Here is a 13,559-nt window from a genome sequence, read left to right as displayed (position 1 = left end):
AAGCCAAGGCTGACACCTCCCTCTGCTTGGAGCACCCTGGGCTGGTGGGGGTGGCAGCCCAGTCAGTGGCGGGGTTGGCTCTGGGTGGGATCTTTAAGCTCCCTTGAACCAAACCCTTTATCATACAGTGATTCCAACTGAAGTGGACCTCTGCCCCCTCTTCTCCTCATCCTTATCTCTATCGTTGTCCTTGAAGGCTCTGAGGATTCCTTCCAGTGCCTGAAGGGGCTCCAGGAAAGTTTGGGAGGGACTTGGGACAAGGGCCTGGAGGGATGGGAGCCTGCGAGGGGGAAGGGTTTGGAGCTGGGAGAGGGGAGATGGAGAGGAGATCTTGGGCAGGGAGGGAGGAATTGTTTGGGGTGAGGGTGCTGAGCCCCTGGGTGCCCAGGTTGCCCCCAGAAGCTGTGGCTGCCCCATCCCTGGAGGGGTTGAAGGTTGGATGGGGCTTGGAGCTCCCTGGGCTGGGGGAGGGGTCCCTGACCATGGCAGGGGTGGGGAGCCCCAAGGCAGAGCTGCACAGGGGTCCTGCTCCCTGGGGTGCCAGAAAGGAGACCACTGGGCCTTAGGATGTGGGATGGCTCCATCGGCACCAGAACTGGGCCCCAGAGAAGCTGTGGTGGTGGCTGCTTTGCTGTTGGAAAAGTGACCTGAAGGTGGTGCCCCCAACCTGCTGAGAGCGAGGAGGAGGCAGCAGAGGGAGAACTTGTCTCCTGGAGACACTGCTGTTGCAGCTCCTGATTCTGCAGGTGGTCAAGGGGGAAGGATGTAAACGGGAGCTGGCCACCTTTACCATCATGGAAAGAAGAGCTGGAGACATTGTGGGGACAGGAATCCCCGGGGACAGCCATGCCCAGGACACCCCATGGGGAATGCCAGGGAAGTCTCTGCCTGTGGCTGGAGCAGGGCAGCTCCAGAGGCCAGGCTGCAGGACACAGGAGGTGAACAACCCCAGATCACTGCTGAACTTGAGGCTGGGCCAGCTCATCAGCAAGAGGGGATCCAGAGCTGGACCCGGGCAGAGGAGAGCTGCTGGGCTGCTGCTCTTTTCACCACCATCAATTAATTATTCAGGGCCAAGAAGCAGAGCGAGGAGGCTGGTGCTAAATAATAGATGGAGCACACGGTACTCGTTGGACTTGGCAGCGCCTGGCACAGGGCTCGGGGTGCTGAGGGATGGCAGGAGGTCCTGCTCTGGTGGGGGGTTGGACTCCATCTTCAGAGCTCCCTTCCAGCCCCTGGCACTCTGTGATTGATCCTGAGATTCTGAACACTGAGCTCTGAGAGACCGGGCACGGAGAAGGGCAGGAGGTGTGGGACCACGAGGGGAAAGTGTCCACACACAGGGACACACACACAGGAGAGGCCCAAGGAATGACTGCAGGGCTGGAGAGCAAGGAGAAGGTCTGGAGAAGTTGTGAGGAGCAGCTGAGGGCCCTGGGGGTGTTGATCCTGGAGCAGAGGAGGCTGAGGGGAGACCTTGTGGCTCTCTGCAACCCCCTGAGAGGAGGTTGGAGCCAGGGGGGGTCGGGCTCTGCTCCCCAGGAACAAGGGATGGGACAAGAGGAACTTTGGGCACAACTCAAGTGGTGCCAGGGGAGGTTTAGGTTGGAGCTGGGGAAGAATTTCTGCCTGGAAAGGGTTGTCAGGGCCTGGCCCAGGCTGCCCAGGGCAGGGCTGGAGTCCCCATCATCCCTGGGGGGGTTTCAGAGCCTGGGGATGTGGGGATGAGGGACATGGGGCAGAGGTGGCCCTGGCACTGCTGGGTTAATGTTGGAGTCCATGATCCCAAGGGGCTTTTCCACCCAGAAGGACTCTGTGCTGGGGTGATTCTAAGGCAGACTCTGCCTCCTTCCTCTCCCCAGCTCTGATCAGAATCCCCAGCTCCAGGCCAGGACCTGAGGGACACCCTTGGTGAGCCTTTGGGGCCACGGGGCCAAGAGCTGCAGCAGGGGTGCCCAGAGAGGGCCAGGCAGAGACAAGCAGAGCCTGAGGCACAAGGGCTGGAGATGGGCAAGGACAAGGAGGGGATCAGGGCTCTGTGGCACGGAGCTCACTGCTGGAGGAACGGCCAGGGGGAGTCGCAGCCCCCGGAGCCGAGCGAGGCCGAGGGTGGTTCTGACGGACACCGGAGGTGCTGATCCGCCACCCGGGGTGCTGACCAACGCCCCGGGACAGGGACAGGGACAGGGACAGGGACAGGCCCAGGGCCCGCAGCACGGAGCTCCGGGAGGGGTCCCGGCCGGGCCCGATGCTGTGGGCTGGGAGCGGACTACACTTCCCAGCATGCCCCGCGGCGGCACCAGACTGCCGAGCGGCCGCGGCGGTCACGTGGCTGTGGGTGCGGGTCACGTGGATACGGACCGGGCCGGACCGAACCGAACCGAACCGATCGGACCGGAGCGCGGTGCCGGTGCCTTGCTGCCCCGCTGTCCCGCTGCCCTGCCGTCCCGCCTGCCGCGGGCCCTCCCGCGCCCCAGCGCCATGTGTCGGGGGGCTCTGCCCCGGGCCCTGCTGCTGCTGCTGCCGCTGCTGCCGCTCGCCCTGCGCGGCGCGGCCGCCTCCCGCCCCAGCTTCGTGCTGGTGCTGGCGGACGATCTGGGCTTCGGGGACCTGGGGAGCTACGGGCACCCCTCCTCCAGCACCCCCTTTCTCGACCGGATGGCTTCCCAAGGGCTGCGCTTCACCAGCTTCTACAGCAGCTCCCCGGTGTGCAGCCCTTCCCGGTACGGACCCCGGGTACCGCCCGGCTGGCTGCGGATGGGCCCGGGGGAGATGGAGGGAGCGGGGAGACGGGGCTGGGCACCCCGGAACCGGACCGGGCACCCCGAGACAGGGCCGGGCACCGCCAGGCAGGGCCGGGCACGTCGAGACGGGGCCGGGCACCGCCAAACCGGACCGGGCACTGCCAGGCAGGGCCGGGCACCAGGAAAACTGGACCAGGCACCCTGCTGGGGAGCTGCAGTGCTTGGAGAGGTGTTGGTAAAGCTGAGCTGGCTCAAGAGGCCCAAAAAGTCCGGCAGCTCCGTGAGGGGGACTGACCCAAGTGTTGCAGAACCAGAGAATCGTTCTGGTTGAAAAAAATCTCTTAAGCTCATGGAGTCCAACCACAAACCCAGCACTGCCACGGCCACCCCCACCCCATGTCCCTCATCCCCACATCCCCAGGGTTCTGAAACCCCCCCAGGGATGATGGGGACTCCAGCCCTGCCCTGGGCAGCCTGGGCCAGGGCCCCTGACAACCCTTTCCAGGCAGAAATTCTTCCCAGCTCCAACCTAAAACCCCCCTGGCACAACTGAGTTGTGCCCAAAGTTCCTCTTGTCCCCAAACCTTGTCCTTGGGAGCAGAGCCCGACCCCCCCTGGCTCCAACCTCCTCTCAGGGGGGTTGCAGAGAGCCACAAGGTCTCCCCTCAGCCTCCTCTGCTCCAGGATCAACACCCCCAGGGCCCTCAGCTGCTCCTCACAACTTCTCCAGACCTTCTCCCTTGCTCTCCAGCCCCTTCCCCAGCTCCATTCCCTTCTCTGGACACTCTCCAGCCCCTCAATCTCCTTCTGCTCCTGAGGGGCCCAGAACTGACCCCAGGATTGGGGGTGCAGCCTCAGCCAGTGCCCAGCACAGGGGATGATCCCTGCCCTGCTCCTGCTGCCCACCCCACTGCTGGTCCCAGCCAGGGTGTTGGTGGCCACCTTGGCCATTCTCTGCTGGGCACTTCCCAGCCACTCTGCCTCAAGCCTGGAGCATCACCCGGGGCTGGTGAGACCCCAGGACAGGACCCAGCCCCCAGCTTTGTCCCAGCAGAGAGGGAAGGTGGCAGTGGCAGCTGTGAGGCTGGGGAACATCCTGAGGAGCAGGGCCCCTTCCTGGAGGCTGAGCCCGTGCCCTGTGCCTTTCCCCAGCTGACCTGTGCCTTCTCTCCCTGTCCCTCCTGCAGGGCAGCTCTGCTGACAGGACGCTTCCAGAATGCGCTCTGGGGTCTTCCTGGGGTCTTTGACCCCGACTCCCGGGGGGGGCTGCCGCTCTCTGAGGTCACCATTGCAGAGGTGCTGAAGGCTGAGGGCTATGCCACGGCCATGGTTGGCAAGTGGCACCTGGGCCTGGGGACAGATGGCTCCTTCCTGCCCACCCACCAGGGCTTTGACCACTTTCTGGGGGTGCCTACTCCCATGACCAGGTGAAGCCTGTCCAGCCCTGAGGGGTGTCCTGAGGCTCTCAGGGGAGCTTCCTGAAGGATGAAGCTGGCTGGAGAGATCACAGCTGGGTTGGTGCTCGCCTGGCAGGGGGGGTGGTGGGTGCTGGTGGGAAGATGCCCAACCTGTGGGGTGCTGGTGGGTTGGGCAGCTGTGCAGGATCTGGGTGGGTGGTGTGTGCAGGGACAGGCACCTCCTGCTGAGGAGGGAAGGTCACTTCTGGGCTACAAAGAAATCCTTGAATTGCTGCCAAGAGAAGATGATGTTGGGGCAGCAATGTCCCCAGTTCTAGGGTGAGCACAACCCCCTGGCTCTCCACTCTCTGCCCAGGGGTGGCTGCTGGAGACTCTCTGCTCCCCCTCGCTTGTCTTGCTGGGCAGTGACAGACAAAGTGTTATTTGTTCCTCCAGGGCCCCCTGCCAGAACCTCACCTGCTTCCCACCTGACATCAAGTGTTTTGGGACCGTGTTGACCAGGGGCTGGTGCCAGTGCCACTGCTCTGGAACCAGAGCATCGTGCAGCAGCCTGTCTCCTTCCCAAGACCTGGTGCCTCTCTACAACAAATTCTCCGGGACTTCATTGCTGACTGCAGACGTCGAGAGTCCCCTTCCTGCTCTACTATGCCTCACACGTGAGAGGAGGGGGCTGCTCTGGCCAGGGCTGGGGTGGGACCTTTGTTCTCCTGGGGCTGAGCAGGGAACAGCTCTGCTCCTGCACTTCCCACTCTGGTCTCCACATCCTCTCCTTGAGCTCAGCAGCTTTCTGCCATGTCTGGGATGCTTGGGGACAAACCTCCTCTTGTCTCATGGGTATTCTCACAAAAAACAGGGTCCTGTTCAGCCTAAGAAGAGGAGGCTTAGGGGGGGAACCTTGGTTGCAATGTTCCAGTACTCAAAGGGGGCTCCAAAGCAGCTGGAGATTCCCTGTTCCAAGGGGTCCCATGGACAGGACAAGGGGCAATGGCACAAGGTGCTCCTGGGGTTGAAACACGAGGAAGTTTTTCCCCCTGAGGACAGTCAGACCCTGGAATGGTCTCCCAGGGAAGGGTGGATTCCCCCACTTGGGAAGTTTGAAGTCCCAGCTGGAGGGTGCTGGGACATCTCAGATCAAACAATAACATGAGGAGGGTTGGAGCAGAGGATCCTGGAGGCCCCTTCCCAGCTGACATTCCCTGATATTTCTCCATGTCCCAGCTCGGTGCTCACTGTCCCAAGGTGAGGTGGAACCAGGAGCAGCTCTGGGGCAGACTGTGCAGCATTCTTCTTGCCCTTTCTCCAGCACACCCACTACCCCCAGTTTGCCAGCCAGCAGTACACTGGGCACTCTCGGCGTGGGCCCTTTGGTGACGCCCTGCTGGAGTTTGATGGCTCTGTGGGACAGCTGCTGCAGGCACTGCAGGACAACGGGCTTGCCAAACAACACCTTGGTGTTCTTCACCTCTGACAATGGGTGAGTCAGCTCAGCCATGGGGACTTTGTCACTGCTGCCACGGTGTGGGGGAACTGGGACGAGGCACTGGTCGTGGTGTGGTGTGGCCAGGTGAGACCCCAGTGGGCTGAGTGAGGTGAGAGCTGCTCTGGAGAGGACGCTGTCTGATCTGCTGTGACTCAGCTGTGTGCCTCCTGTGGGCAGAAACCTCACAGGGTTGGTGCCAGGAGTGTGCAGCAGCCTCAATAATCCTCTGATTCCTTTCGTGTGGGGGTGGCACTGGTCTCTGGTGCCCTGCTCAGGTGTCACCTGCCCCGTCCCTGCTGTCTCACAAGGCTGAGGTCAGCAGTGTCACTGCTGGCACTGTGTCTCTCCCGCCGTGGCCCCTTTGGCAGCCCCAGGGCAGGGGTGGCACAGCCCTGTGGTGAATGGTTCCTCTCTCTCACAGCCCCTCCACCGTGCGGATGGCACGAGGGGGCAGCTCTGGCCTTCTGAAGTGTGGGAAGGGCACGACCTACGAAGGTGGCATGAGGGAGCCAGCGGTGGCTTATTGGCCAGGCAAAATCACTCCAGGTGAGACCTGGCACTGCTTGTGCCCATTTTGTCCTGATGGCAGCCAAGGCAAGGGTGTCACAAAAGCTTGGTGGCCCTGGGACAAGCAGAGGGTGGCAGAGAAATGAGGATAGGAGTGGGATCAAATGCTTGAGCCTTTCCTTGCGCCTTGCTGTGGTGGGTGACAGGAGTGACACATGAGCTGGCGAGCACCCTGGACATCCTGCCGACCCTGACTGCCCTGGCTGGAGCAGCTCTTCCCAAAGTTGTCCTGGATGGCTATGACCTGAGCCCGGTGCTGTTTGGGTCAGGGAAGGTGAGTCCTGTGGCATTATGCCTGGAGGCTGGGTGTGGGTCTGGAGCTGTGCGTGTGATGAGCAGCACCAGCTTGAGGTCACGGGAGATCCATGGGCTGGGACCTCTTGTCTGGCCTGGGTAGTGCCGTGGAGATCCTGGGCTCCCCAGATGTCTTCCCAAATGTCTTCCCTGTGGCTGTAGCAGGTAGACAGGGGCTGAGAAGCTCTGAGGAGGGAGCAAAGAGGATGCAGGTGCTCCTCAGCATCCCCCAGCTCTGGCCATGTTCTGGCTGCTGTGTGACTCCCTGGAGTCTCTGCCTGCCCTTGCTCCAGGCTCCTCCTTAGCCTTGTGGTTGCAGCTTAGCTCCTCTGCTTCCCACAGAGTCCCCGACAGATGATGTTCTTCTACCCCCCATCCCCTGACCCTCTGCGTGGTCCCTTTGCTGTCAGGCTTGGCAAATACAAGGCCCATTACTTCACACAAGGTTGGTGCTGCCTTCCCTCCTCTGCCTGGGCAGCATTGTCCCGTGTGGCTTTGCTGTCCAAACTCAAAGAGAATAAACAACCCAAGGGCTCCTTTTTTCAGGTTCCTTTCACAGCGATACGACCCCAGACCGGGCCTGCCACGGGCTGACCCCGCTGGCCCATCACTCCCCCCCGTTGCTTTTTGATTTGGAGTCAGACCCTGCTGAGAACTATGATCTGCTGCAGAGCAGCGCAGGGCCGGAGGTTCTGCAAGTCCTGCAGGAGATCGAAATGCAGAAAATGCTTTTTGAACAGCACATGGAGTTTGGGGAAAGCCAGATGCAGAAGGGCAGGGATCCAACCCTGCAGCCCTGCTGCGCACCAGCCTGCGTGCCAAAGCCTTCCTGCTGCCATTGCTCCTAGCTTCCTGCTGCCCCATCCACTCTGCACTGGAGCCCCCCCACCTGAAACCCACCCCAGCCTTGGAGCTGCCCTGCAGCCTTGGCTCAGGGACCTCCCTCACAGGGTCCTGGGGTAGCAAACTCTGGGTCAGCAACTCCGCTGGAACTGGAGTCAGGGGACCCTGCGCTCTGTCTTGGATGGTCATGCTGAGGCTTTGCTATGGTTTGAGGGGCCAAGGATAATTTTCTGGTAGTGATCCGAGGCCCTAGAGAGGTCTTGAAGGGCCCAGAGGGGTGGAACAGGCAGGGGTCAGAATTCCCCCCCATCTCCTGGCATCCTCTCTCAAAGCCCAGAGGATGGGCAGCCCAGCCCCTGCCTGCTCCTTCCTTCCTGCTGCTGGGCTGCTCTGGAGTTCTTCAGCAGAGGCTTCTCTCGTGTCATCAGCTGGTCTGTGCTTGGCAAGATACAAATCCATCAGGTGCTGGGGGCAGCTGGGGACCCCTCCCCTGCTGCAAGGGACCCTCGGACACTGTGAGCATCAAGCTCAGATTTTGTAAAGACTTGTACATAACTGTTCCTCATCCCGTGTGTTACTGCCCTTCCCTGTGCCAGTAAACTCCTTCCAGTTTTGATTTTCAATCTCAAAGTCTCTTGTCCTTGTTGCCTTTCTATCTTTCTTTGGGAGGTGCTGGGGGGTAAAAGAGAAATTCTGCTTCCTGGTTTTTGCTTCCCCCTGACCACTAAACCCAAACAGGCCATTGACAGGAGTCCTGACCATTACACAGTGTCACCTCCAGAGCCAGAACAGAACCTTTCAGACCCTGCTGGGGCTGGAGCACGGGGTACCCCGAGGCTCCAGAGCTCCCAGCATGGCTGCTGATTCCCTGTGCACCCCTGGCTGGGAGCACAGCTGGAGCAGCACCAGCAGAGATGGTGAGGGGCCAAGAGCACATCTGGAAGAGGAGGGGATTGATGGTCCTAGCAGCTCCAGCAGTGCTGGGAGGATGTGCCAGGGCAGGGAACAGTTCAGGGTGTGTGTGTGCACCCCGAGGGGCTGTGGTGGCACTGGTGTTTTCCTGCTGCCTGTCCCAGACAGTGCTCGGGGCCAGGCACTGCCAGGGTTGAACACCCCCACCCCACAGCAGAGCACTCAGTGGGGAGCAGGGGGTTTTCAGGGGGTTCTGCTCCCAGATTCCATCCCCCCTGCTTGGAACCCCCCGTGTCACCCCCCCATGTGTCCCCCCCCCAGCGATGTCACCGTGCCCAGAACCCAGACCCAGCGTCTGTGACCTCAGCCCTGGGGCCAGGGCAGGAGGTGGCACCCTGAGCTCTGCTGCTCTGCTGGCCACCAGCCCTCGTGTCCTGCAGCCATGGCTCTGCTCCCGCTCCTCCTCCTGCTGGCCCTGTGCTGGGCTGCCCACGGCTCCTGGGACACCTGTGGGTAGGTGGGCGGCTCTGGGACTGGGAGGAGGGGGCTTGGGCAGCCCTCGGGGGGTGGGTGGGTGGGTGGAGGGTGCCCGCTTGTCCCCTGGGGCCACCCCACAGCCCCGCCAGGGCCCCGCCAGCACCCGGCTGCTGGCACAGCTCCTGCGGGGGCTGGAGGGGACCCGGCCCTGCGGTCCATGGGGCGCCTGGTGGGGAGGGCAGAGGGCTGAGCTCCAGCCTGAGCCTCAGCAGCCCCCGAGCAGGACACCCACAGCTGCTGGGAGGGTCTCCTGCCCTCTGCTCTGCCCTGCCCTGCCCTGGGGAGAGCACAGCTGGAACACCACCGGCTCCAGTCTGGGGCTCCCCAGTTGAGGAGAGACTGGGATCTACTGGAGAGAGGCCAAGGGAGATCTGGGGGGGTGAGGAAGGGACTTGAGCATCTGTGCTGGGAAGAAAGAGTGAGAGGCCTGGGGGTGTTGAGGCTGGAGAAGAGAAGGCTGAGAGGAGATCTGCTGAATGTCCATCAGTATCTGAGGGGTGGGGGGCAAGAGGAAGGGGACAATCTCTGTTCAGGGGTGCCCAGGCCAAGGAAGAATGGGGTGGAGCTGGAACAGGGGAAGTTCCAGCTCAACACGAGGAGAAACTTCTGCCTGTGAGGCTGAGGGAGCCCTGGCCCAGGCTGCCCAGAGAGGTGCTGCAGTCTCCTTCTCTGGAGCCTTTCCAACCCCCCTGGCTGTGTTCCTGTGTGGGCTGCCCTGGGGGGGGATCCTGCTGGGGCAGGGGGGTGTCCCTGGGGCATCTCCAGAGCTCCCTTCCAAGCCCCAGATGCTGTGATTCTCTGGTTCTGGTGCAGGACTTGCGGGATGCGGCCCATGTTTCAAGGGCTGGACCAGTCCCGCGTGGTGGGGGGCACAAACGCCCGGGCAGGGTCCTGGCCCTGGATCGTCAGCCTCCAGGACGGCTGGGGACACGTGTGCGGAGGGTCCCTCATCACCCCCCAGTGGGTCCTCACCGCAGCCCACTGCTTCGACGAGGCCGGGTAAGGAGGAGCAGGGCAGGGGCATGGATGTCCCCCTCCTGTCCCGCTGCCCGGCTGGCAGCCTGCTCAGGAGAAGGCTGGGCTGGTGCCAGGGCCTCCTGGCAGCCTCCGGCTGGACGGGGCCGAAGGCAGCCAGGGCAGCCTCCCCCTCGGCAACGCTGCTCCCCTCTCTCTGTGGGGAGGCGGGAGGCCGGGAGCCGCGGGGCTGCTGCCCCACGGGGCTCCGCTGCCCCACGGGGCTCCGCTGCCCCTCAGCCCTCTCCCCCCCGCCTTCCAGGCCCGGCACCCTCTGGCACGTGCTGCTGGGGGCCACCCAGCTGAGCCGCCCGGGCCGCCACGCCGAGGTGCGCAACGTCACCCAGATCCGGATTCACCAGGACTACCACAACATCTCCATGACCAACGACATCGCGCTGCTGGAGCTGGAGCGGCCCGTCCAGTGCAGCTCCTACATCCAGCTGGCCTGCGTGCCCGACTTCTCGGTCAGCCTGTCGCAGCTGAGGTCCTGCTACGTCAGCGGCTGGGGGGCCACCACCGCCAGATGTGAGTCCCCAGCGGGCCCTCGTGTGTCCCCCGCAGGGGCCTCCGAGGAGGGCTGGAGAGGGGCTGTTGGCAAGGGATGTGTGCCGGGGCGAGGGGGAGGCTTTGGGAGTAGAATCACCAGTAGGCACCGGGAAGGGAAGGTTGGGGAAGACCTCGGAGATGATCGAGCCTGTGCTAAATGACCCAGACTCCATTTTCTGTTAAGGGTTTCATTTGATTAATCAAATTGCAATAAGCACAGCAGCGCTGGGTGCGTGGGGAGTCTCCGCTCCGCTCACACGCGCACCGTAAAGTTTTGCTTATGGCAATTTTATTAATCAAATGAAACCCTTAACAGGAAATTGAGTCTTGGTCATTTAGAAGAAGCCCAACCCTAACCCAACCCCCAGGGCCACCAAACCGCCTCCCTGGGCAGCGCCGCATTTAAACGCTTTCTGAACACCCCCACCGGGGATGGCGACTCCACCACCTCCCTGGGCAGCCCAGTCCGGTGCCTCACCGCTCTTTGGGGAAAGAAATGGTTCCTAATGTCCGACCTGAACCTCCCCTGGCACGACTTGGTTTGCTCCTGGCCTTTTGGTGGTTACTGGAGAGAAGAAGAGACCAACACTGCCCCTACAGCCTCCCTTCAGGTGGTTGTAGGGAGCCATAAGATCTCCCCCGAGCCTCCTCTTCTTCAGACTCAAGAACCCCCAAGCAGAGACGAGCAGATTCAGGCTGGATGTTGGGAAGAAGTTCTTGACCCTCGCTCAGGGCAGTGGAACAATGGAAGAGGTTGCCCAGGGAGGTGGTTGAGGCCTCGTCCCTGGGGAGATTCTGACGGGACATGAGAGGAAAACTTTTCCCCCTGAGAACACTGGAGGGGTCCCCCAGGGGAAGCAGTGGATTCCTCCCTCCACTTTGGAAAGGTTGAAGTCTCAGCTGGTCAGCTGGACGGGGTGCTGGGACATCACCAGTAACACGAGAGGGGTTGGAGCAGATGATCCTGGAGGTCCCATCCCAGCTGACATTCTGTGATTCTGTGGTACTCCCGGTGAGGCTTGATCAGGCTCTGAGCACCCTGCTCTAGCTGAGGATGTCCCTGCTGACTGCAAGGGGGTCGGACAGGATCGTAGACTCCTGGGACATCATCTCGATGACCTTTAGAATCACAGAATGTCAAGCTGGACACTGAGATCCCCCTTTAGATCCATCAGAGAAGCAGAGAATCATTTGGGCTGGAAGGGACCTCTAAAGGTCACCTAGATGCCTCCAGGTGGTCGGGATGCCTTTCAAGGTCACCTGCATGAGCTGTGGAGGTCCCTTCTGAGGCAAAGGATTCCAGGCTTCTCTGCAGAGAGAAGCCCCAGCCAGCCCCAGGGCAGGGGTTGGCCCAGGCAGGGTGCAGAGCTGGCACCAGCTGCTGGCTGCTGATCCCTCCCTGTGCCCCCAGCCACCGAGGTCAGCGACATGCTGCAGGAGGCCAGGGTGGAGATGATGGATGTCAAGGTCTGCAACAGCAGCGGGTGGTACCTGTGGGAAGTCCACCCCTACAACCTGTGTGCCGGCTACGAGCGGGGGGCCATCGACACCTGCCAGGTAGGAGCGGGCGCCCGCTGCCCCCAGCAGCACAGCCCCAGCAGGGAGGGCCCCAGCCCAGCCACAGCCGCCCGCAGCGACCCGGCCAGGCCCCCCGTGCCCAGGACAGAGCCCCCCAGCCCTGGGCAGAGGCTTTCTGTGCCGACAGCAACCGCTCGGGCAGGGGCTGGGAGAGAGAAGGAGCCGCCGTGGTGCTGGCAGTGCCCACCCAGCACCCCCGGGGCCCTCTCTCCTCCCCGCAGGGGGACAGCGGGGGCCCTCTCTCCTGCCAAGATGGACAAGCCGACTACTTCTGGGTGGTGGGAGTGACCAGCTGGGGGAAAGGCTGCGCCAGAGTCCGAAGGCCCGGGATCTACACCTCCACGCAGCACTTCTACGGCTGGATCCTGGCACAGCTGGGGCTGGAGCCGGAGGCAGCGGAGGCAGCGGAGGCAGCTCCACAGCCCGGCCCCACCTCAACCCCCTCCCAGCCAGGACCAGCACCAGTACCCGAGGGCTGGGCTGCTGCCTGTCCCTTCCCAGTCCAGAAGGTGCTGCAGTTCTTCCAGCTGCTGCAGGAGCTGCTGCAGGTCCTGAGGGGAGCCCGGGCTTGAGCAGCAGAGGGAGAGGATCCAGCGCAGGCTGCGGTGCCCCAGGGCATCTCCTCCTGGGCCAGGGCCTGCGGGTCCCGAGGAGGCCCCAGCGCCCCAGGCCTGCCCTGCCCTGCCCTGCCCTGCCCGCTCTCCTCTGGGGCACAGAGATGCTGTTGTTGAGGCGGTTCTTGCAATAAAGTTGTCAGTGTTCCCAGCTCCCCCTGCTACAGTCCCACCCGTGGCAGAATGACAACATCTGGGGCTTGGAAGGGAGCTCTGGAGATGCCCCAGGGACACCCCCCTGCCCCAGCAGGATCCCCCCCCAGGGCAGCCCACACAGGAACACAGCCAGGGGGGTTGGAAAGGCTCCAGAGAAGGAGACTGCAGCACCTCTCTGGGCAGCCTGGGCCAGGGCTCCCTCAGCCTCACAGGCAGAAGTTTCTCCTCGTGTTGAGCTGGAACTTCCCCTGTTCCAGCTCCACCCCATTCTTCCTTGGCCTGGGCACCCCTGAACAGAGATTGTCCCCTTCCTCTTGCCCCCCACCCCTCAGCTACTGATGGACATCCAGCAGATCTCCTCTCAGCCTTCTCTTCTCCAGGCTGAACAGGTAGGGCAGAGGGAAGGAGTCCTCCCAGAGGGTGGCCCCATGGCTGGTCAGAGAGGAAGGTGAGGGAACACGGGCAGAGGGGCTGAGGGAGAGCAGCAGGGAACAGGGAGTGTCTGGGGGTGGCTGCTGGTGGGATCCCCCCTGTGTGTGCAGTGCCCCAGTGAGCTGGGAACTGGGCTCTCTGGTCACCCAGGGGACAGGGATGGAGACAGAGCCAAGGGGCTGAGTCAGGAGCTTGACATCCAGCCAGCGATAGTGCAGGGACTCCATTTCAGAGAGTTCCTTGAGGAACCCGTGAGCGTGGTGGATCTGGGCAGTGCAGGTGTCAGCAGGCAGTGGGGAAGATGTGCTGCAGCCAGGCCTTGGAGCACAAAGTGCAGGTGTGGACTGGGAGCAGGGCTCCAGCAGGAACCACTGGGCACTGGTCTGTGAATAAAGCTGGCTGCGTGCATGCAAGCAGAAAG

The 13,559-nt window shown here is 62.5% G+C and overlaps 2 protein-coding genes across 2 annotated transcripts; both read left to right on the top strand.

Moving 5' to 3' along the window:
* Nucleotides 1–2,406: 2,406 nt before the first annotated feature.
* Nucleotides 2,407–7,969, top strand: ARSA (arylsulfatase A). The gene is given in 11 exon segments (XM_030457121.1): nucleotides 2,407–2,723; nucleotides 3,932–4,171; nucleotides 4,598–4,649; nucleotides 4,652–4,787; nucleotides 4,790–4,818; nucleotides 5,466–5,606; nucleotides 5,608–5,636; nucleotides 6,064–6,188; nucleotides 6,356–6,483; nucleotides 6,846–6,948; nucleotides 7,050–7,969. Coding segments are annotated over 11 exon segments (1,527 nt in total). The 5' UTR covers nucleotides 2,407–2,481; the 3' UTR covers nucleotides 7,352–7,969.
* Nucleotides 7,970–8,565: 596 nt separating this feature from the next.
* On the top strand, nucleotides 8,566–12,717 carry LOC103526137 (acrosin). Its single transcript, XM_030457122.1, has 5 exons — nucleotides 8,566–8,771; nucleotides 9,609–9,794; nucleotides 10,072–10,337; nucleotides 11,770–11,915; nucleotides 12,158–12,717. The coding sequence occupies exons 1-5, from the start codon at nucleotides 8,701–8,703 to the stop codon at nucleotides 12,506–12,508; spliced, it is 1,020 nt and encodes a 339-aa protein (XP_030312982.1). The 5' UTR covers nucleotides 8,566–8,700; the 3' UTR covers nucleotides 12,509–12,717.
* Nucleotides 12,718–13,559: the final 842 nt, after the last annotated feature.

This window comes from Calypte anna, chromosome 10, assembly GCF_003957555.1.
Source record: "Calypte anna isolate BGI_N300 chromosome 10, bCalAnn1_v1.p, whole genome shotgun sequence".
Taxonomy (NCBI): domain Eukaryota; kingdom Metazoa; phylum Chordata; class Aves; order Apodiformes; family Trochilidae; genus Calypte; species Calypte anna.
Note: the sequence above shows the minus strand (reverse complement) of the source record. Positions and strands in the feature narration are given on the sequence as shown.